Source organism: Pelophylax lessonae (assembly GCF_965119305.1).
Source record: "Pelophylax lessonae genome assembly, chromosome: 2".
Classification (NCBI taxonomy): domain Eukaryota; kingdom Metazoa; phylum Chordata; class Amphibia; order Anura; family Ranidae; genus Pelophylax; species Pelophylax lessonae.
Genome location: NC_138769.1, coordinates 729,258,901 through 729,282,859, shown reverse-complemented (window position 1 = coordinate 729,282,859; position 23,959 = coordinate 729,258,901). Strand labels below are relative to the sequence as shown.

Here is a 23,959-nt window from a genome sequence, read left to right as displayed (position 1 = left end):
CGTTAATCTGGCCCTGAGGAGGAGGACGAGGTAGCCAACACTGCTTCTTTTCACAAATTTTAAATGAGGGTACACCCCAAAAGAGTGAGAAAGAGCAAAAATGGAACAATGGCTGGGTAAGGTCGGTATCCATTGCTATTCTGCACAAGGTACGGAAAAGTCCCGTGGGATCCATGCCTGGTTCATTTTAATGAACGTGAGCTTGTCCACATTGTCTCTGGACAGGCGGCTGCGCTTGTCTGTTATAACGCCCCCAGCCGTGCTAAATACCCGTTCAGATAATACACTGGCTGCAGGGCACGCCAGCACCTCCAAGGTGTAAAGGGCAAGCTCAGGCCATGTGCCCAATTTGGAGACCCAGAAGTTGAAGGGGGCAGACCCCTCATTCACTACATGTAGGCGTGTGCACACATACTGCTCCACCATGTTGGTAAAATGCTGCCTCCTGCTAAGACGTTCCATCTGAGCTGCTGGTGCTGCTGTTGTGGCGTGCTGACAAAGCTTTTCCACATTTCGGCCATGCTAACCCTGCCTTCTGAGGTGCTGGCGGTGCCCTGGTTGAGTTGGCGACCTCCTCCTCCTCCTCCTCTGCCTTGTGCTTCCACTGTGGCCCCGCTGTCAGATGGGAATGCCAGCAGCATCGCGTCTACCAGCGTGCGCTTGTACTCGCGCATCTTGCGATCGCGCTCCAGTGAGTGAATTAAGGACGGTACGTTGTCCTTGTAACGGGGATCCAGCAGCGTGGCCACCCAGTAATCAGCACAAGTTAGAATGTGGGCAACTCGGCGGTCGTTGTGGAGACACTGCAGCATGTAATCGCTCATGTGTGCCAGGCTGCCCAGAGGCGACGAAAGGCTGTCCTCTGTGGGAGGTGTATCGTCCGTGTCCTCTGTATCCCCCCAGCCACGCACCAGTGATGGCCATGAGCTGGCCTGGGTGCCACCCTGCTGTGAACATGGTTCCATCTCCTCCTCCAGCTCCTCCTCCTCCTCATCCTCCTCATCCTCCAGAACTGTGCCCCTGCTGGACAATTGTGTCCCTGGCGTTTGTGTGTGCAGGAACCCACCCTCGGAGCCCCTTGCGAATGACTGCCCTGAAAGCCTTGGAAATGTTACCTCTTCATCCTCCTCCTCCTCCTCCTCATCCTGTGCCACATCCTCTTCCATCATCGCCCGAATTGTTTTTTCAAGGAGGCATAGAAGTGGGATAGTTAAGCTGAGAACGGCGTCATTGCCACTGGCCATGTTGGTGGAGTACTCAAAACAGCGCAACAAGGCACAATATATGCAAATGTCAAATATGCAAACTATGCCGCAATTTAATGTTTTTTACACCAAAAGGGTGTGTATTGAATAGCGGAATAGGATAAAAAACTGTGTATCTCACACGTACAAACACAGACTAGGCCCCAATTACTATTGTTTGTACACCTAAAAGGATGGATGAGGAAGAGGAGGAGGAGGAGTATAGAACAGGCAGCACCCTCAAAGCTTCAGAAGTATGAGATGAACCCCAAAAACTTGGAAAGGTGGATCTCACACGTACCGACACCAACTATTCCGCAATTTAATTGAGCCCCAAAGGTTTTTATTGAATAGCGGAATAGGAAATATGATCAAAAAAAAGTGTATGTTTTTCACACGTACAGAAGCACACTAGGCCCCAATTACTATTGTTTGTACACCTAAAAGGATGGATGAGGAGGAGGAGGAGGAGTATAGAACAGGCAGCACCCTCAAAGCTTCAGAAGTATGAGATTGTGTTCACTGTACCCCATAAAGATTGTGTTCACTGTACCCCACAAAGATTGTGTTCACTGCACCCCACAAAGATTGTGTTCACTGTACCCCACAAAGGTTTTGTTCACTGCACCCCACAAAGATTGTGTTCACTGTACCCCACAAAGATTGTGTTCACTGCACCCCAAAAGGATTGTCTTCTCTGCACCCCACAAAGATTGTGTTCACTGTACCCCACAAAGGTTTTGTTCACTGCACCCCACAAAGATTGTGTTCACTGTACCCCACAAAGGTTTTGTTCACTGCACCCCACAAAGATTGTGTTCACTGTACCCCACAAAGATTGTGTTCACTGCACTCCAAAAGGATTGTCTTCACTGCACCCCACAAAGATTGTGTTCACTGTACCCCACAAAGGTTTTGTTCACTGCACCCCACAAAGATTGTGTTCACTGTACCCCACAAAGGTTTTGTTCACTGCACCCCACAAAGATTGTGTTCACTGTACCCCCCAAAGATTTTGTTCACTGCACCCCACAAGGATTGTCTTCACTGCACCCCACAAGGATTGTCTTCACTGCACCCCACAAAGATTGTGTTCACTGTACCCCACAAGGATTTTGTTCACTGCACCCCACAAAGATTGTGTTCACTGTACCCCACAAAGATTTTGTTCACTGCACTCCAAAAGGATTGTCTTCACTGCACCCCACAAAGATTGTGTTCACTGTACCCCACAAAGGTTTTGTTCACTGCACCCCGCAAAGATTGTGTTCACTGTACCCCACAAAGATTGTGTTCACTGTACCCCACAAAGGTATTGTTCACTGCACCCCACAAAGATTGTGTTCACTGTACCCCACAAAGGTTGTGTTCACTGCACCCCACAAAGGTTTTGTTCACTGCACCCCACAAAGATTGTGTTCACTGTACCCCACAAAGGTTTTGTTCACTGCACCCCACAAAGATTGTGTTCACTGTACCCCACAAAGATTGTGTTCACTGCACTCCAAAAGGATTGTCTTCACTGCACCCCACAAAGATTGTGTTCACTGTACCCCACAAAGGTTTTGTTCACTGCACCCCACAAAGATTGTGTTCACTGTACCCCACAAAGGTTTTGTTCACTGCACCCCACAAAGATTGTGTTCACTGTACCCCCCAAAGATTTTGTTCACTGCACCCCACAAGGATTGTCTTCACTGCACCCCACAAGGATTGTCTTCACTGCACCCCACAAGGATTGTCTTCACTGCACCCCACAAAGATTGTGTTCACTGCACCCCACAAAGGTTTTGTTCACTGCACCCCACAAAGATTGTGTTCACTGCACTCCAAAAGGATTGTCTTCACTGCACCCCACAAAGATTGTGTTCACTGTACCCCACAAAGGTTTTGTTCACTGCACCCCACAAAGATTGTGTTCACTGTACCCCACAAAGGTTTTGTTCACTGCACCCCACAAAGATTGTGTTCACTGTACCCCCCAAAGATTTTGTTCACTGCACCCCACAAGGATTGTCTTCACTGCACCCCACAAGGATTGTCTTCACTGCACCCCACAAAGATTGTGTTCACTGCACCCCACAAAGGTTTTGTTCACTGCACCCCACAAAGATTGTGTTCACTGCACCCCACAAAGATTGTGTTCACTGTACCCCACAAAGGTTTTTTTCACTGCACCCCACAAAGATTGTGTTCACTGTACCCCACAAAGATTGTGTTCACTGCACTCCAAAAGGATTGTCTTCACTGCACCCCACAAAGATTGTGTTCACTGTACCCCACAAAGGTTTTGTTCACTGCACCCCACAAAGATTGTGTTCACTGTACCCCCCAAAGATTTTGTTCACTGCACCCCACAAGGATTGTCTTCACTGCACCCCACAAGGATTGTCTTCACTGCACCCCACAAGGATTGTCTTCACTGCACCCCACAAAGATTGTGTTCACTGTACCCCACAAAGATTTTGTTCACTGCACCCCACAAAGATTGTGTTCACTGTACCCCACAAAGATTTTGTTCACTGCACTCCAAAAGGATTGTCTTCACTGCACCCCACAAAGATTGTGTTCACTGTACCCCACAAAGGTTTTGTTCACTGCACCCCACAAAGATTGTGTTCACTGTACCCCACAAAGGTTTTGTTCACTGCACCCCACAAAGATTGTGTTCACTGTACCCCACAAAGGTTGTGTTCACTGCACCCCACAAAGGTTTTGTTCACTGCACCCCACAAAGATTGTGTTCACTGCACCCCACAAAGATTGTGTTCACTGTACCCCACAAAGGTTTTGTTCACTGCACCCCACAAAGATTGTGTTCACTGTACCCCACAAAGATTGTGTTCACTGCACTCCAAAAGGATTGTCTTCACTGTACCCCACAAAGATTGTGTTCACTGTACCCCACAAAGGTTTTGTTCACTGCACCCCACAAAGATTGTGTTCACTGTACCCCCCAAAGATTTTGTTCACTGCACCCCACAAGGATTGTCTTCACTGCACCCCACAAGGATTGTCTTCACTGCACCCAACAAAGATTGTGTTCACTGCACCCCACAAAGGTTTTGTTCACTGCACCCCACAAAGATTGTGTTCACTGTACCCCCCCAAAGATTTTGTTCACTGCACCCCACAAGGATTGTCTTCTCGGCACCCCACAAAGATTGTGTTCACTGTACCCCCCAAAGATTTTGTTCACTGCACCCCACAAGGATTGTCTTCACTGCACCCCACAAGGATTGTCTTCACTGCACCCCACAAAGATTGTGTTCACTGTACCCCCACAAAGGTTTTGTTCACTGCACCCCACAAAGATTGTGTTCACTGTACCCCCCAAAGATTTTGTTCACTGCACTCCAAAAGGATTGTGTTCACTGCACCCCAAAAAGATTGTGTTCACTGCAGCCCACACACAGAAAAATGGATGTGGATCACTGACACCTGCCTATCTCCTATCCCACACCACACAGCAATATCGATTGTAGTTTGTAGAACACACTTTCCCTAAAATTCAGCAGACTCTGTCCCTAACAGGATTGAGAAGAGATCGTAGATCAGGAGAACTAAGTGCAGACCCCACCCCACACAGCAATATCGATTGTAGTTTGTAGAACACACTGACCCTATAATTCAGCAGACTCTATCCCTAAAATGCCTACAACTCGCCCTGCCTAAACACTCCGACCTGTCCCTCAATTCTATCCGGACACAAATGTTTTTTTCCTGCCTATCTTTCCCTAATCAGCAGCCAGCACGTTGATGTGTGCTCTGTCCCTGATCTAAGCAGCATAATGACGCCGCTGCGGCTGCCTCGAACTTATAAAGACTTGGTCACATGCTTCAGACGGCCAATCACAGCTACTGAGACATTTGCAGGCATGGCTGGGATGGCTTAAGGCACACCAGTTAAACGATTGTTGATTGGCTGTTGAAAGCCCACCATGAAAAGAGCGCCAAAGCATGCAAAACCCGGAAATAAAACGACCGAACACGGATTTTTACCTGAATATACAGTAAAGTGTTCGTGTTCGTGTTCGGGTAACAAAAATCCAATTATTCGGTACGAACACGAATAATACAGTCCGTGTTCGCTCAACACTAATCTTGATATAAGCACTTAAAAAAAAACACAATAATGCGTTACATCAATAAAGTGTATATAGTGTTGTGCAATGATGAATGTGAATCATGCTAAGTGTACGAAATCCATATATAATGTGCAAATACCCCAAAAAAATGCTAATAATCCACATAAATATATGTATAACAGCACAAGAAATATAAAGCAAAAATATTAAATAATAAATAAATAACTAGTCAGCAAATATTAAAAATAAAACATCCATAGTACAAAACGTGTGTCCATTCATAAAAATATTTTCAGTGATAGAAACTAAAATGGTATGAATCCAAGCAAATATATATGACAAAAGTGACAAAGTGTCTACTGTCCAATCCAATCCAACGTGAAAAAATGATTTCATAGTGAGAACAGTTCTCAAAACATAGATGAATGGGTGTCTTCTGTGAGGTGAAGGAAAATCCCAGAGAAACCAGCACAACTGTCAACACCAAATATGTGCAATGGCCGCTCACCTTAATAACAAGGTATATATCGCCATCTGATAAGGCTTTGAGGTTATATTAAACCTTCCCACAGCTGGCCAACACTTCAATCATGGACTGGGATAGCTTCAAGGCAGATGGATCGATCCTCCCCAATATAACTCCGCTCATCTATAGCTCCACTCATGAAATTACAATAGGCGGCTCCATGGTGCAGTTTATTGTAAATAAGATAACTTAAATTAAAATTCACAATATCCGGTTCAAAAGGCGACCGCGGGGTCCTCAAACAGTACAGAGTGTCTCACCTACTTCTGGTCTCGACCGAAAACGGGAAGTGACGTCACCCAGCTCCTCCCGACACGTTGCGTCACCCTCACGTGACTTTATCACGGGGGCTGTAAATGTAAGCACCCCTTGTAATAGAAATAAGCATGACAGAACCTCTGTATTGTGAGATCTTGGGTCAAAAATGCCTCATACCTCTCATTTACACTTAAATGCAAAAAAAAAATTGTATTTTTATTTTGGCTATTTAAGCACTTCAGCCCCGGAGGATTTGGCTGCTCAAAGACCAGGGCCTATTTTGCGATTCGGCACTGCGTGTATTTAACGGACAATTGTGCGGTCATGCGACGCTGTACCCAAATGAAATTGACGTCCTTTTTTTCCTACAAACAGAGCTTTCTTTTGGTGGTATTTGATCACCTGTGCGATTTTTACTTTTTGCGCTCTAAACAAAAAAGGAGAGACAATTTTGAAAAAATAACAATATTTTTCACATTTTTTATATGAAATTCCCCCCCCCCCCCCCAAAAAAAAAAAATGTAAAAATCAAAATTTTTCAACATTTTATGCCAATTTGTTTTCCGCTACATATGTTTGGTAAAAAAAAATAGCAATAAGCGTATTTTGATTGGTTTGCGCAAAAGTTATTGCATCTATTAACTACGGGAAAGATTTATGTCATTTTTATTGTTTTTTTTTTTTTTTTTTTTACTAGTAATGGCGGTGATCTGCGATTTTTTTTGCAGGACTGCAACATTGCGGCGGACAGATCGGACCCTTGACTGACATTTTTGACACTTTTGGGGGTACCAGTGACATCACTACAGTAATCAGTGCTATAAATATGCACTGTTACTGTAAAAATGACACTGGCAGGGAAGAAGTTAACTGTATTGGTGATCAAGGGGTTAAATGTGTCCCTAGGGGAGTGATTCTAACTGTGGGGGTGTGGCTTGTAATGTAACCACAGAGACATACGATCCTACATAGCAGGATCGTATAGTCTCTGCTGTTACACCAGGGAGAATGACAGGCGGCTTTGTTTACATCAGCTGCCTGCCTTTCTCCCTCTCCAGCGGGAGATCGCGAGTGATAGGCAGACATCGGAGCCGCCGGTCACTCGCGCGGGGATGTTAGTGAACGAGCGGGGGGCAGGAGCGCGCCTCCAGCGGCACGTGTTCACCCCCTAGAGGCTCGTGGGCGGGCGACGTAGCCCTACGACATTTTGCCTGTAGGGGGCTGACTGCCGCAGTAAATAGTCATGCGGCGGTCGGCAAGCAGTTAAAAAAAACGTTTTGCTATTTTTGTAATAAAACATACTTTATTTTATTTTGATCTGCTGTGTGACTATTGGTACCAAGAAAATCCTCCAGTACCCCCCCCCTCCCCCTCTCTCATTTCCTCCTTTTTATATATTTTATATATAAAACGCTTCTAAACGCAAATGCTGCTAAATACAGCATGTAAACGCGGCAAAACTGATGTTTTTAACCATCGGTTACTAGCTGTCAAGTTCCAGCATTCAGGAGAGGTTTTCAAACATCCCGTGTACATGAAGACTTATGCCTCGTACACACGATCAGATGATTGGACAACTTATCGTTCACATTTTGTTGCATGATACTAATAATGAATTCAACAATGCGTACTAAATGTATGATTTTTTTGTACGCTTCTGGAAATGCTTCCTTGTTGCGTAGCTATGTATCGGATAGTGCAAAACAAAAACAACGGCAGCCAGGCTTTTTCCGGGTTATTTTCGTGTTTCTGATCATGCGTGGTCTTTGTCTATAGATTTTTAGCGGACGCATACTGTACTGATTAAGCGATTGTCGTTCGCTAGGCTATCATACAGCAAAGGTTTTCGTGATTGTCCCTTCGGATTTTGTTAACCAAAATGTCATGATCGGCTGCGCTCTGTCCTTATCTTCATCCCGCACTCAGTACGTCAGCGGTGGGGTCTTCTCTTCACCTGGAATCCTTCAGGCATGTCTGTGGCAGAAGCAGTGCAGCCTTTTTACAGGGCATCAGAGCAGCCCGGGGGGCAATTACCCCCCTGCCCAGTCCTCCCCTGCTGCTGGTTATGCTCTCCAAGTGTAATCTGCAGGACTGAGCTGCCAAAACAAAGGCTTGGCTATACATGTGCAGTGTACACTCCATGCCAACCATTGGCAGCTGAAGCAAGAGGGCAGAGAATGGGCGCAAGGTGGTACACCTACACCCATTCTGTGTCATGCATTCAGAGCAAGGGGGGGGAGCTCAGTTTTGCATCTATGCCCTGGGTGCTGGGTGAACCTGTCCCGGTGGTGCTTACCTCAGTAAGACAAGTGTAGGCAACACAAAGCAACTGCAAGTACCTCTGAATTTTGAAATCTTACTTTGACCTCTTGCCAATCACATTACTTATAGGTGTAGACTAGAGACAAAGGAGAGTGAGTCTTAGCATCCACAGGCTGCACATAAGCCTCCAGGGCACCTGAGGTTTCTGTGCTGAGAGTATGTTCCCTGTGCGCTCCCAGCACAGTGACAGAGCTGTCACAAACAGTCTCTAGTTATAAATTGGGAGCCAGAGGGTTGAGCTCCTGATCATGTCACCACTGTGACAGCTGATTGGGAAGTCTATCCCCCTACCCCTTAAAAGATAGGTTCGCCCAATGTGTTTTGCAGAGCGTGATCACTGAGTGCAGCGGAGTCTATTCAGATCAGACATTGTGGAGTAACAGGAACTGGCTTCTTTATTGGAACATAACCACAGATAGCAAAGATGTCACTTTCTCATTGTAAGAAAAACACAGACAGGTAGAGGTAACCAGCGAGTACAGTACAGTGTACAGGAAATTACAACACATCATAGAAAATGCATAGCATATCACTGAGCATTAGCGACATCTAGTGTCCTATTTGTGAACTGCAACAGGTAATAGGCTAAGCTTAAACTTGTTGTATCTCCAACAATGTGGTCCTTTAAATGGGTCTAAAAGGATAAGTTCCCTTTTTTTTCTAAATTCCAGCTCCCCTATGTACCACTATTCCATTAATGTACTTCTTTTGCAGAAATAAATGTATCTTACACACCCCTTACCTCTGTGTCCAGCTGGCTGTATAAAAAAGTCTACATTACTTCCTGGGCAGACCTTTTTTTTATTTTTTTTTAATCAGATAGTTTTTATTAAATTTTTCACACAGAAGAAGACAAAAGCAAACCATACAAAGTAAATGGCCTTTGGCCTATACTGTGCTCAAAAATATACATGCATTTGTGATAAAGGCACAATATAAAACCAATGAGTAGAACTGTTTCTGGCAAACAACAGTATAGTAGGATCAATAAACAATGATTGCAATTTCTTGTTTTATTATGAGCATGTTGCATCTTACATACTCAAGCATGAGTGAAAATACATCCCCTAGGGTGTAAATAGGACATGTTAATAAGCCACTGGAAGACCTTAGATCGTGACACGGGAATGACTTTACCAACTGACCTCATTAGCACACACCTTGCATCATCTACCCTCCTACTCCAGCAGATCACTACCAACCCTTATCATGTGCATGTTTTTTCTATGCAATCAGTGAATGCCGTTCTCACAATGGTGTCCTTTTATGAAATGGAGATGAGCAGTGATCCTGCTGATCACAGCTCATTTCCGATCATTCTCAGTTTATGAAACAGAAATGATCAGAGGAGAACATGTTCTCCGCTGATCATCTCTTCACACGGGAATCTGTCATTGACTGACACAGAAACAGCCAGGTCATGAAGCTGCAATCTCAGCAATTCACTGGCGATCTGGGTCAGAATTCACACTCCCGGGTTCACCAGCCTGGAGCTTGTGAAGCGGGGAGTGAAGACAGAATCGGGGGAGAACTGAGGGGGAAAAAGGAAGATTATGGACTTCCTTCTTCCTCGTTCAGACCCCCCAACACAGTAATCATGTCCCCCTGCCATATTTATGTATATATATATATATATATGTATATATATATATACACACATACATGTAGATATATATTTAATGTGTATATATATACAGTGGGTACGGAAAGTATTCAGACCCCCTTAAATTTTTCACTCTTTGTTATATTGCAGCCATTTGCTAAAATCATTTAAGTTCATTCTTCTTCCTCATGAATGTACACATAGCACCCCATACTGACAGAAAAACACAGAATTGTTGACATTGTTGCAGATTTATTAAAAAAGAAAAACTGAAATATCACATGGTCCTAAGTATTCAGACCCTTTGCTGTGACACTCATATATTTAACTCAGGTGCTTTCCATTTCTTCTGATCATCCTTGAGATGGTTTTACACCTTCATTTGAGTCCAGCTGTGTTTGATTATACTGATTGGACTTGATTAGGAAAGCCACACACCTGTCTATATAAGACCTTCCAGATCACGATGCATGTCAGAGCAAATGAGAATCATGAGGTCAAAGGAACTGCCTGAAGAGCTCAGAGACAGAATTGTGGCAAGGCACAGATCTGGCCAAGGTTACAAAAAGATTTCTGCTGCACTTAAGGTTCCTAAGAGCACAGTGGCCTCCATAATCCTCAAATGGAAGACGTTTGGGACGACCAGAACCCTTCCTAGAGCTGGCCGTCCGGGGGAGAAGAGCCTTGGTGAGAGAGGTAAAGAAGAACCCAAAGATCACTGTGGCTGAGCTCCAGAGATGCAGTCAGGAGATGGGAGAAAGTTGTAGAAAGTCAACCATCACTGCAGCCCTCCACCAGTCGGGGCTTTATGGCAGAGTGGCCCGACGGAAGCCTCTCCTCAGTGTAAGACACATGAAAGCCCGCATGGACTTTGCTAAAAAACACCTGAAGGACTCCAAGATGGTGAGAAATAAGATTCTCTGGTCTGATGAGACCAAAATAGAACTTGGCCTTAATTCTAAGCAGTATGTGTGGAGAAAACCAGGCACTGCTCATCACCTGTCCAATACAGTCCCAACAGTGAAGCATGGTGGTGGCAGCATCATGCTGTGGGGGTATTTTTCAGCTGCAGGGACAGGACGACTGGTTGCAATCGAGGGAAAGATGAATGCGGCCAAGTACAGGGATATCCTGGACAAAAACCTTCTCCAGAGTGCTCTGAACCTCAGACTGGGCCGAAGATTTACCTTCCAACAAGACAATGACCCTAAGCACACAGCTAAAATAACGAAGGAGTGGCTTCACAACAACTCCGTGACTGTTCTTGAATGGCCCAGCCAGAGCCCTGACTTAAACCCAATTGAGCATCTCTGGAGAGACCTAAAAATGTCTGTTCCCCAACGTTTACCATCCAACCTGACAGAACTGGAGAGGATCTGCAAGGAGGAATGGCAGAGGATCCCCAAATCCAGGTGTGAAAAACTTGTAGCATCTTTCCCAAAAATACTCCTGGCTGTATTAGATCAAAAGGGGGCTTCTACTAAATACTGAGCAAAGGGTCTGAATACTTAGGACCATGTGATATTTCAGTTTTTCTTTTTTAATAAATCTGCAACAATGTCAACAATTCTGTGTTTTTCTGTCAGTATGGGGTGCTATGTGTACATTCATGAGGAAGAAGAATGAACCTAAATGATTTTAGCAAATGGCTGCAATATAACAAAGAGTGAAAAATTTAAGGGGGGTCTGAATACTTTCCGTACCCACTGTATATAATGTATGCATGTGTGTATTCAGTGTATATGTATATATATTTATGTAAGGGGACTATTATTTATTAACATTAGTGGGGATCGTGTACTCAGCAGTGATAATTTATCACTGCTTGTTAAAGCGCGCCAGTAATTTTCATACTACTGTAATCTCGCTTTGTCTCACGAGATTACAGGCGCTTCCATTCACTTCTGCACAGATCTCCGAGAAAACAGTTCGCCTCTGATCACCCTGGGAGAACTGAAGTTCTCCGCTTCATAAAAAGGGTGCCAGAGGTGATCATTTTCCCCGGAGAACTGCAGAGAAGCCAACAGAGAAAAAAATTCACCTGTTCATAAAAGTAAACCTAAATACACAGCTATACAGTGCATCCGGAAAGTATTCACAGCATTTTGTTATGTTACAGCCTTATTCCAAAATGGATTAAATTTAATATTTTCCTTAAAATTCTACAAACAATCCCCCATAATGACATTGTGAAAGAAGTTTGTTCGAAATCTTTGCATATTTATTAAAAATTAAAAAAACAAAAAAAATCCCATATTTAACCTGCTGCCATCCGCGCTACAGCCTATATACGGCTGCAGCGCGGACTCGAATTTTCGGGAGGCCGTTTTTAAACGGCCTCCAGTGACACGCCCCCCCGCGCACTCCCGCGAGCGCGCAGCGGGGAAAATATGGGACACGGCCGATCACAGATCGTGGTGAATGGCCAATCACAGCGGCCATTCACCACGTGATCGGGCCGTCCAATGAGCGATGATCTCATATGTAAACATATGAGATCATCTCTCATCGCCGGCGCTCCTTCCTCACACAGAGCCTGCAGTGTGAGGAAGGAGGGGGAGCCTCACAGCGCCGGGGACACACAGCGATGTAATCAGGGCACTGATCACCAGTGCCCTGATTACTAAAAGGTAAAAACATACACACAGTGCCCCCCCATCAGTGCCCACAGTGCCCGCCATCAGTGCCCCCATCAATGCCCACAATCAGTGCCCATAGTGCTGCCAGTCAGTGCCCATCAGTGCCTGCTCATCTAGGCACTGATGAGCACTGACTGGCAGCACTATGGGCACTGAGTGTGGGTACTGATGGTGCTGCCCATCAGTGCCGCTCATCAGTGCCACCCGTCAGTGTCCAGTGCCATCCGCCAGTGCCCATCAGTGCCGCCTATCAGTGTCCATCAGTGCCGCCCATCAGTGCCGCCTCTCAGTGCCCAGCAGTGCCACCTCTCAGTGCCACCTCTCAGTGCCCAGCAGTGCCACCTCTCAGTGCCCAGCAGTGCCACCTCTCAGTGCCCAGCAGTGCTGCCTATCAGTGCTCATCAGTGCCGCCTATCAGTGCCGCCTATCAGTGCCACCTATCAGTGCTCATCAGTGCGGCATATTAATACCTCCTCATCAGTGCCCATAAGTGCCACCTCATCAGTGCCCATAAGTGCCACCTCATCAGTGCCCATCAGTGCAGCCTATCAGTGCCCATCAGTGCCGCCTCATCAGCGCACATCAGTGAAGGAGAAAAATTTATTTTCAAAATTTACTCGCAGAAAATAAGAAAAACTTTTTTTTTTTTTCAAAATTTTCTGTCTTTATTCTTTTTTTTTGTAAGAAATAAAAAACCCCAGAGGTGATTAAATACCACCAAAAGAAAGCTCTATTTGTGTGAAAAAAATGATAAAAATTTCATATGGGTACAGTGTAGCATGACCGCGCAATTGTCATTCAAAGTGTGACAGCGCTGAAAGCTGAAAATTGGCCTGGATGGGAAGGGTGTTTAAGTGCACAGTAGGCAAGTGGTTAAATATCACAGCCTTGCTCAATACTTTGGTGATGATCCTTTGGCACCAATAACAGTCTCAAGTCTTTTTGAGTATGATGCTACAAGCTTGGCACACCTATTTTGGGGCAGTTACTCCCATTCTTCTTCGCAGGACCTCTCAAGCTCCATCAGGTTGGATGGGGAGCATCAGTACACAGTCATTTTCAGATCTCTCCAGGGACGTTCAGTAGAGTTCAAGTCTGGGCTCTGACTGGGCCACTCAAGGACATTCACAGAGTTGTCCAAAAAGCCACTCCTGTGTTAGCTTGGCTGTGTGCTTAGGGTCGCTGTCCTGTTGGAAGATGAACCTTCGCCCCAGTCTGGGGTCCAGAGCGCTCTGGAGCAGGTTTTTATCAAGAATGTCTCTGCACTTTTCTGCATTCATTTTTTCCCTCAATCCTGACTAGTCTCCCAGTTCCTGCCGCTGAAAAACATCCCCACAGCATGATCCTGCCACCACCATGCTTTACTGTAGAGATGGTATTGGCCAGGTGATGAGCAGTGCCTGGTTTCCTCCAGACATGACGCTTGCCATTCAGGCCAAAGAGTTAAAATCTTGTTTCATCAGACCAGAGAGTTTTGTTTCTCATGGTCTGAGAGTCCTTCAGGTGCCTTTTGGGAGACTCCAGGTGGGCTGTGATGTGCCTTTTACGGAGTGACTCCTCTACCATACAGGCCTAATTGGTGGAGTGCTGCAGAGATGGTTGTTCTTCTGGAAGGTTCTCCTCTCTCCAAAGAGAAACACTAATGCTCTGCTGGGGTGACCATCGAGTTCTTAGTCACCTTCCTGACTAAGGCCCTTCTCCACCATTTGCTCAGTTTGGCCAGGTAGCCACTCTCGGAAAAGCTCTGGTGGTTCCTGACTTCTTCCATTTATGTATGATGGAGGCCAATGTGCTCATTGGGACCTTCAATGCTGCAGATATTTTTCTATACCCTTCCCCAGACCGATCCTCAATACAAAATAATGAATTTAATCAATTTTGGAAAAAGACTGTAACATAACAAAATGTGGAAAAAAATGAAGCACTGTGAATACTTTCCGGATGCATTGTAGATCATTCATTTGGCAGAGTGTGCAGGAGCTGAGCAATCATATAACAGCCTCTGTGCAGGAGCTGAGTGATCAGATAACAGCCTATTTAGATAGAGCTGTAATATCAACACTCTGCCAAATGAACAATCTATGGCTGTGTGTTTAGTGAGAAATGTATTCACTGATTGCATAAGAAACAAATTCCCCTGATTGGGTGTGGTAGTGATCTGCTGTAGTAGGAGGGTAGATGATGCAGGGTGTGTGCTAATGAGGCCAGCTGGTAAAGTCATTCCTGTGTCACATCCCATGGTCTGTTCAGGAAGTAATGGAGCAAGTTTTTTTTATACAGCCAGCTGGACACAGAGGTAAGGGGAGTATAAGATAAATAGAAAGCTTTTTTATTTCTGCAAAAGAAGTACACTAATGTTATATTGATACATAGAGGAGCTGGAATTTAGAAAAATAAAAAAAGCAAACTTATCCTTTTAGACCCAGTTGAAGGACTGCATTGGGTGAGCGGCTGGGGGTTAATGACTTAAGAGGGTGAATATCTTAGGACAAAAATGCTCCGAATGCTTCCTCGGCGCTTTGACAGTTCTTATATAGGTAAGGGGCAGGGCCACCTAGCAACTTTACCTGGTGGCCCCGCCCCTCTTTAACATCTCCGGCCCAGCATTCACCAGTCCGTGACATCAGAACGGGCGGAGCCACCGGGTGACGTAGCCAGGTGACCCCACCCCTACCTATATAAGAAACGTAAAAGTGCAGAGCAGGCATTGGTTGGGAGGCCGTTATTTTTTTGGGTCGGCTGACGGCGTGATTGACAATGGATTTACATTGAGGGACACAATTTTTTTAAATTTTTTTAATAAACGAATTGTCAAAAACTTTTTTCATTACTTTTTGACACTTTTTTGGTGAATGGGTAGGGGTACTATATACCCCATACTCATTCACATGGAGGGGGCTGAATCTGGGGGCCCCCTTATGAAAGGGGGCTTTGAAATTCCAATAAGCCGCCCATAACCACCTGGTGGGGGTGAGGCCCTTGTCCCTATCAACATGATGACTAGGTGCTTTGGGGTGAGGAGAGCAGAGCTTGTCTGCCCCCCCCCCCCCTTTCCTGACTTGCCAGGCTGTATGCCCAGATAAGGGTCTTTTATAGATTTTGGGAAGACCCCACACCTTTTTTTTTAGTTTTGGCGTGGGGTTCCATACCAGACCCGAAGGGCTTTTAATGGACCTGGGGGGGGGGGGGGCGGGGTACTCAACACTGTGCAAGCGCAAGTCATTTTAAATGGGATTTGACTCTTTTTTATTCTTTTAGAAGTGTCATTTTTGCTGCGGCATGTTTTATGCATGCTACAGATGTTCCACTTTACAGGCACATTAAGGGGACCCCCCAGGAACAAAATTTAGGGAATTTAAAATTTTTATTGTTGCACTTTAAGCATGAAAAAAACTATCATTTATGAATAAAACATTTTGCATTGATACATGTTGCCCAGGGCAGGATCTGGACCCCCATGCCCCTTTTATGGCCAATTTAGTACATAAAAGTCTTCAGAATGGACACTTTTGATTTTTCCTGTTCGGCTCCCATAGACTTCAATGGGGCTTGCTGTTCGGGTTAGAACATATCCCCTGTTTGGAAGTGCTGCTGCGAACCGAACAGGGGGGGGGGTGTTTGGCCATGTCCAGTGGTGACCATGGAGAAGTTCCTGTTATGAAATCATAATCAGCTTACCTTGATCATCATTTACAGGTGGAATTCCCAGGATATAATCCTCCCCTCTACAATGCTGAGAGGAATGACCGCGGGATGTATGACCCAAAAACTGAGTAAGTTGTTAATTTTTAGCATTTTATCACTCCTATTTACAGGGAGAAAAAGAAGGAAAAACTAATTTTGGTAAATTCAGAAGAGAATTGATTCTTTTTTTTCTTTGTATTGTGGATAACATTACCAATAGGGGCAGCCAGAAATCTGACGAAGAGCATCACGGTTTTAAATTATTATATTAAGAGAAACAGTATATTGCTGAAATAAAAAAATATAAATATACTCTAATAATCTGAATCTATGATAGAAGGAGAAAGAATAGTGAATTTAGCCAACCTACAAGACTTGATAAAAATGGCACAATGCACATTCTGATACATGTAGGTATCCATAAACACATATATACATTATATATACAATATGACCTAGCATTGCGGACGTCTGGCCATCACATCCACTTATATGGCCGGGTGTATGTAGACTCCCCCTCTGCCAAGTTATTCAAGTGTTTACAGTGAAGGGTACTAGTAATGCAACTGTATGAAAATACATTTTAGACGTTTTAGACCATGGGTGTCCAACCTTTTGGCTTCTCTGGGCCACATTGAGTGTAGAGAAATGTTCTTGGGCCGCATATAAAATATATACTATAGTTAAGGTATAAAAGAAATAAAACGCAGCTGCGCCCTCCCCCCCCCCCCCAGCACTAATTTAACACAACTAGAGGATGATCCCTTCCGCGGCAGCCTCTGCCTACACTTAGTTGGAAGCTGCTGTGGCCGTGCCCCCGAGCCAACTTCCTTCCTCCCCAGCAAGAAAAAAAAAAAATCGTCAGGGGGCAGTGGGCCGCATTGCCTGCTGTTTCGGGCCGCATGCGGCCCCCGGGCCGCAGGTTGGACATGCCTGTTTTAGACAATTGTGCTCTTCCATTCTTGTGGTAAGAGTTTGGTGAAGGCCTTTTTCTGTTCCAACATGACTATGCCCCAGTGTACAAACCCAGCTCTACATGGGTTGGCCAGATAGTTGTGGAGGAACTTGAGTGGCCTGACCTCATCCCTATTGAACACCTTTGGGATGAACGGAAAAATCCTGATTGTGGGCCAGGTCTTCTGATCCAACATCATTACCTAACCTCACAAATCCTTTTTTTGGCTGAATCAACTCAAATTCCCACAGACACACTTGTATTGTAGAAACCTTCCTAGAGAAATGTAGGTTATTGTTTTCGCAAAGTGGGACCGACTCCATGATAATGTTGGTATGGTTTTGGAATGGGATTCCTAACAAGCTGACACAGGTGTGATAGTCATATGTCTACACCCTTTTGGGCAGAGTGTGTATTTCACATGTAGTTTTGCCATGACCCAAATGGTGACAAAATATACAAAATGAACACTGTACATACAAATCCACATACCACTAAGTACAATATGAACAATTGTTGTGCCGGCTGCATTCATATGGCGTGGAACGGTGAAATTATTCCTCCATATAACCTACAGGGGGCATCACACAGCAAATTATTAGTGTCAATGTGTCTGAGTAATTGTGTAGATCAGGGGTCTCCAAACTGCGGCCCGAGGGCCAGATAAGGCCCTTTGCTAGTCTTTATCTGGCCCTCAGGGCACTATTCCTCCCACTGATATGAGGCACTATACTTATAATTCTTCCACCGATACCAATGATGGGATACTATTCCCCCTACTAATAGGGGCACTGCTCCTTTCTCCTATTGACCACCAAACCTGAGGCCATGTTTATTCTCATTGATGCCGAGCCCGGGGACATTTACTGCCCCTGCGGGCCACAATCCGGCCCTCCTGAAGTCTGAAGGATAATAAACTAGCCCCTTGTTTAAAATATTTGGAGACCGCTGGTGTAGATGAATAAAGAGGTCCTGTGTACAGCCTCTGCATTTAACCTGTGTTCTCTTTGTATCTCCTGAATCCAGGTTGGAGCAGAGGAGCCGCAAGTACAATTCGATAGATGGACTCCATGACTTCCGCAGTGTCTGTGGCACATATATAGAAAGGGACGGTTTGCCCCTGTGAGTTCAATATTTTTTTTTTTTGTTGTCTTCTTTCATTCAGGGCAGATCTGTCCCAGTCCCTGACCTCCCTGTGGGGTGTCTGGTGGTCCCCCTGACCTCATATATGTAAAAATGATCAAATCAGAAAAAGACAAAAGCTAATTTTGTTGATGTGGATTATACAGAGCCCAAGAGAGGGCAGGCAGCTAGTCAGAGCAAGGCAGTCACCCACTTGTAATCAAGATGCCTCCAAACAAATCATAAGGGCTTCAGAGGGAAAGACTAATATTGGGTTTGACACTTACCATAACTATAACAATGGATTTATCTTAATCAACAATGTACCAGGGGCTTTATCACTGTCTGACCACCAATGTCACAGGGCTTCGATGATGAGTACCAACAGGGCTTTTTTTCAGCGGGAACGCGGGGGGACGCAGTTCCGGCACCTCCAGCACTGAATGTATGTAATGGCAAGGAATGCAACATTGTCTATTGATGCTGGCTGCTGAGGGATCTATTGTTGCTGGTGAGGATCTATTCCTGCAGGAGGGTTTATTGCTGCTGGGGAGGTCTAGTGTGGCTGCTGAGGGATATATTGTCTCTGGAAGAGATCTCATTTTGTAGGGGGGTCTATTGTTGATGGGGTGGTTCTTATGTTGCTGAGGGGTCAGTTGTTGATGGGAGGGATCTACTCTTTATGGAGCAGTCTATTGTAGCTGTCTGCTGGGAGATCTGTTGTTGCTGCTGGGGACCCATTGTCGCTGGCTGGATCTATTGCTGCTGGGGGGGGGTTCTATTATTGTTGACTGCAGGGGATCTATTTCACTGCTTTTTTGTTATCAATAAAAAATTCCATACAAATTGCTTAGTACCACAAATGTTACTTGGTTCTGTATTTTCTAAAAGGGATAAAACTGGGAGGTGGGTAGTGGGTGGAACCAAGGAATGGTTCATGGAGGTAGGTAGGGGCCGAGACAAGGGGAAAGTCTGAAAAAGGGAGTTCCTGTACCTATTCTCTGAGAAAAAAAGCCCTGAGTACCAATGTCATCAACCAACCAGTTGTTGACTACCAATGTCATGCAGCAATTATCACTGACCAACAGTGCAGCAGGGTCTTTGCCACCGATCAGCCATATAACAGTGGCTTTGCCACTGATCACCAATGTAACTGTGGCTTCTCCACTGATCACAATGTAATGGAGACTTTGCCACTGACAATTAAGATAATGGTGGCTTTGTTACTGACCGCCAATGTAATGGAGACTTTGCCACGGACTTCCAATATAACAAGGACTTCACTACTGACCACCAATGTAACTGGTGTTTTGTTACTGACAATCAATCAAAAGAGGGCTTCACTGCTGATCAGCAATATTATTGGCTTTGCCATGGACTACCAGTATGAAAGGGGCTTTGCTATCAGGGCTTCATCACAAGCCACCAATATTTCGGAGGCTGTTTCTCTTGCTACTCGGCCACCTACTGGGGCCTATCTGGTATTGATTTGTGTTTGAGCAATGATATTGCTTATTCTGTGATTGCCTCTGTACACTATGCCCCACGGAACATTTCTGATCACTCTCCTGTTGTAGTACAGCTGGGGGGGTTTGCAATCCTCTGGACTCCGGGTGTGGAAAGTAAATCCCTTCTGGCTTACTTTGTTCCCGACCCCTGACACCATTCCACCGGCCTTGCGGGATTTCTTGCTACGCAATGGGGATTTCTTGCTACGCAATGGGGATACTGCAACGCCTCTGGTAGTTGAGGATGCGTTGAAGGCATTTCTTAGAGAGCTCCTCATTAAACCTATCTCAGCCATTAAAAAATATGTCGGAGGCTTTGCCAATCACCACAAATGTAACAAGGGCTACACAAATGACAACCAGTGTAAAGGGACTTCCCCTTTACAATGATGGGCCATGTGGAAGCCATCAACATAAAGGGGGCTTTTACACTGACCACCTATGTAAAGGAGGCTTTGCCACTGACAAGGGGCTATACCATTATCCACCAACCTAAATTAATCTTCACCATTTATCATCAATGTATCATGGGGTTTGCCTCCATATACCATTGTAATGAGGACCTTTATCCTGACACCAATGTAATGGGTCACTTTGGAATGTGTGTGCCTTTCATTAACATTCTGCTATCGGCTCTGTGAATTGTAGTTATGCCTGTGATCAGAACTGATATTTCTTTAAAAAAAAAAAAGATGTATTGATTTTTTTCACATTTTTAAATAGCTTCTCTCAGCATGTCTCACATCTCCACCGATGGCTGAGGCTTTTCAGAGGGCTATGTGAAAATATTTCTGTCCTTATTACACATCATGAATGCCATTTATTCCTTCAGTCTATGCCATACCAGAGTGGAGTGAAGAGGTGTCCGATAATTCCTTCACTTACAGTAGACCAGGGTCGAGGTAGCAGCAATAATGGTTTAGTGGCATCAACTTCCTACAGGATAGTCCTAGCTATGACTTATACTCTACAAAATACAAATTATGGCTTTTATGGGCCAGTTATATGAAATAAAAAGCACAGTCACCGAGTATTACTTCGCTGCTCAGGAGAAGCCCTTCCACTTTCTTAATGCTGGAAAGCATATGTAGAGTTCTTTCTGGGGTAATAACTGGACAAGGAATTCCTTCTGTTGAATGATGAACAATGGGACCAGGTATACTCTGTGCTCAAAAAAGACAATCTTGTTACTTTATACAGAAACCCCATGGGGCGAACTGGACTGGAAGGAGTCGGAAGTCTGCGTTGGTTTGGACCAAATCATTCTTTGCACCCTGTACTGACACGGTAAGCATCAACCATGCTTTTATATATACCCTTTTCTGTACAGTTGATGACTAGATGTGCATCTCAGAAAATAGAACTAAGCAGAATAGTACAGAGAGCTGAATAGGAAAGAATTGAGAGGATCGAGTAGGGCTTTGCAGAACAGCACAGAGGGCCAAGCAGGACAGCACAGAGGGCCAAGTAGGACAGCACAGAGGGCCAAGCAGGACAGCACAGAGGGCCAAGCAGGACAGCACAGAGGGCCAAGCAGGACAGCACAGAGGGCCAAGCAGGACAGCACAGAGGGCCAAGCAGGACAGCACAGAGGGCCAAGCAGGACAGCATAGAGGGCCAAGCACAACAGCACGGAGGACCGAGCACGACAGCATGGAGGACCAAGGAGAACAGCTAAGAGAGCTGAGCTGGAGAGCACAGAGCGCCGAGCAGTATAACACAGAGGATTAAGCAGAACAGCACAGAGGGCTGAGGAGAACAGCTAAGAGGGCCGAGCACAACAGCACGGAGGACCGAGCACGACAGCATGGAGGACCAAGGAGAACAGCTAAGAGAGCTGAGCTGGAGAGCACAGAGCGCCGAGCAGTATAACACAGAGGATTGAGCAAAACAGCACAGAGGGCTAAGGAGAACAGCTAAGAGGGCCGAGCACGACAACACGGAGGACCGAGCATGACAGCATGGAGGACCAAGCATGACAGCACAAAGGGTTAGGCAGAACAACACAGAGGGCTGAGCAGTACAGCACATAGGGTTAAGCAGAATAGCAAAAATGTCTGAGCAGGACAGCACATAGGGCTGAACAGGAGTGCACAGATGGCAGAGCAAAACAGCACAGAGGCTGGGAAGAATAGCATGAAGGACTAATCAGGACAGCAGAGAAGGCAGAGTATAGAGGACACAACAAGACATCAGAAAGAGTAGAGCAGAACAGGATGTTGGGGAACTTCAGAAAGTGCAGAGAAGGACAACCAAACTGATAAGAGGCATTGGGGAGCTCAGCTATGAGAAAAGATTAGAGGAACTGAATTTATTCTCTCTTGAGAAGAGGAGATTAAGGGGGGATATGATCAACATGTATAAATACATAAGGCAGTGGCGTACCAATGGGGGGGGCGGGGGTGCGGCCCGCCCCGGGTGCCACTCACTGGGGGGGTGTCAGCCGGTGTCCTGCCCGGTGTGTTCAGAGTCAGACAGATCCCGCAGTGTGAAGGCAGCTGCAGTGCCTGGCAGCTCCTTCAGTCCGTGCTGCTAGTGGGGGGCGGAGCCACGGCGGGAAAAAGGGGGCGGAGCCGCGGCGGGAATAAGGAGGCGGAGCCTCGGCGGGAATAAGGGGGCGGAGCCTCAGCGGGAAGAAGGTGAGTGACCATTGCAAAAGTGTGTGCTGGATAGGAGGGGGATGGGGCTGCTGCATATAGAGGAATTCATCTTTCTCTATTCTTCCTGCAGCTGCTGAATAACTGATTTTCCTTCTCTCCCTCCTGCAGGAAGAATAGGGAAAGATCAATTCATCTATATGCAGCTGCCCCATCCCCCTCCTATACAACTTCCTTTGCTGGCCCCCCAAAGTTCTTAACCTCCTCCAGTGCTCCTAATCCCTCCCTCAGTGCTTTTAGCCCCTCTCCCCCCAGTGCACTAGACCCCCCCTGTTCTTTAGCCCCCCCCCCCCATGCGCTTCAGCGCCCCACAGTGCTTTCTCCCGCCCCCCAAGTGCTCCCTGTCCCCCCCATGCTCTCCACCCTCCTGGTTTTCCCTGCTTGCCCCCCAAGTACTCCCTGTCCCCCCCAGTGTTCTCCACCCCCCTGATTTCCCTTGCCCACCCCCCCCCAAGTGCTCCCTGTCCCCCCCAGTGCAATCCACCCCCTGCACCTTCCAACCCCCCTACAATGCTTTCCAAACCCTCTCTTAATTCTCTCCAGTTCCCCCCCCCCCCCCACCGTGCCCTTCAGCACCTCCAGTGCTCTCTGCTTCGTCTGTGTTTTCCGGCCCCCCTAGTGCTCTTCTATCTTCTATCATGTCCTCAGTCTCTGAGCATCTTCTGTATCACGTCCGTAGTCTCTGACCATCTCCTGTATCATGTCTGCAGTCTCTGACCATCTCCTGTATCATGTCTGCAGTCTCTGACCATCTCCTGTATCATGTCTGCAGTCTCTGACCATCTCTTGTATCATGTCTGCAGTCTCTGACCATCTCCTGTATCATGTCCGCAGTCTCTGACCATCTCCTGTATCATGTCCGCAGTCTCTGATCATCTACTGTATCATGTCCTCAGTCTCTGACCATCTCCTGTATCATGTCTGCAGTCTCTGACCTTCTCCTGTATCATGTCCGCAGTCTCTGACCATCTCCTGTATCATGTCCGCAGTCTCTGACCATCTCCTGTATCATGTCTGCAGTCTCTGACCATCTCCTGTATCATGTCTTCAGTCTCTGATCATCTCCTGTATCATGTCTGTAGTCTCTGACCATCTACTGTATCATGTCCTCAGTCTCTGACCATCTCCTGTATCATGTCTGCAGTCTCTGACCATCTCCTGTATCATGTCTGTAGTCTCTGGCCATCTTCTGTATCACATCTGCAGTCTCTGACCATCTCCTGTATCACGTCTGCAGTCTCTGACCATCTACTGTATCATGTCCTCAGTCTCTGACCATCTACTGTATCATGTCCTCAGTCTCTGACCATCTACTGTATCATGTCTGCAGTCTCTGAGCATCTCCTGTATCCT

The 23,959-nt window shown here is 45.9% G+C and overlaps 1 protein-coding gene across 1 annotated transcript in view; it reads left to right on the top strand.

Moving 5' to 3' along the window:
* LOC309548319 (transient receptor potential cation channel subfamily M member 2-like) overlaps positions 1 to 23,959 on the top strand; it is a gene marked incomplete at both ends in the record, with an annotated part of 196,068 nt that overhangs the window by 146,467 nt on the left and 25,642 nt on the right. Inside the window, 3 exon segments of the mRNA XM_082248258.1 lie at positions 16,377 to 16,453; positions 18,346 to 18,441; positions 21,150 to 21,236. Of these exon segments, the coding sequence (XP_082104384.1) occupies positions 16,377 to 16,453; positions 18,346 to 18,441; positions 21,150 to 21,236 (260 nt within the window).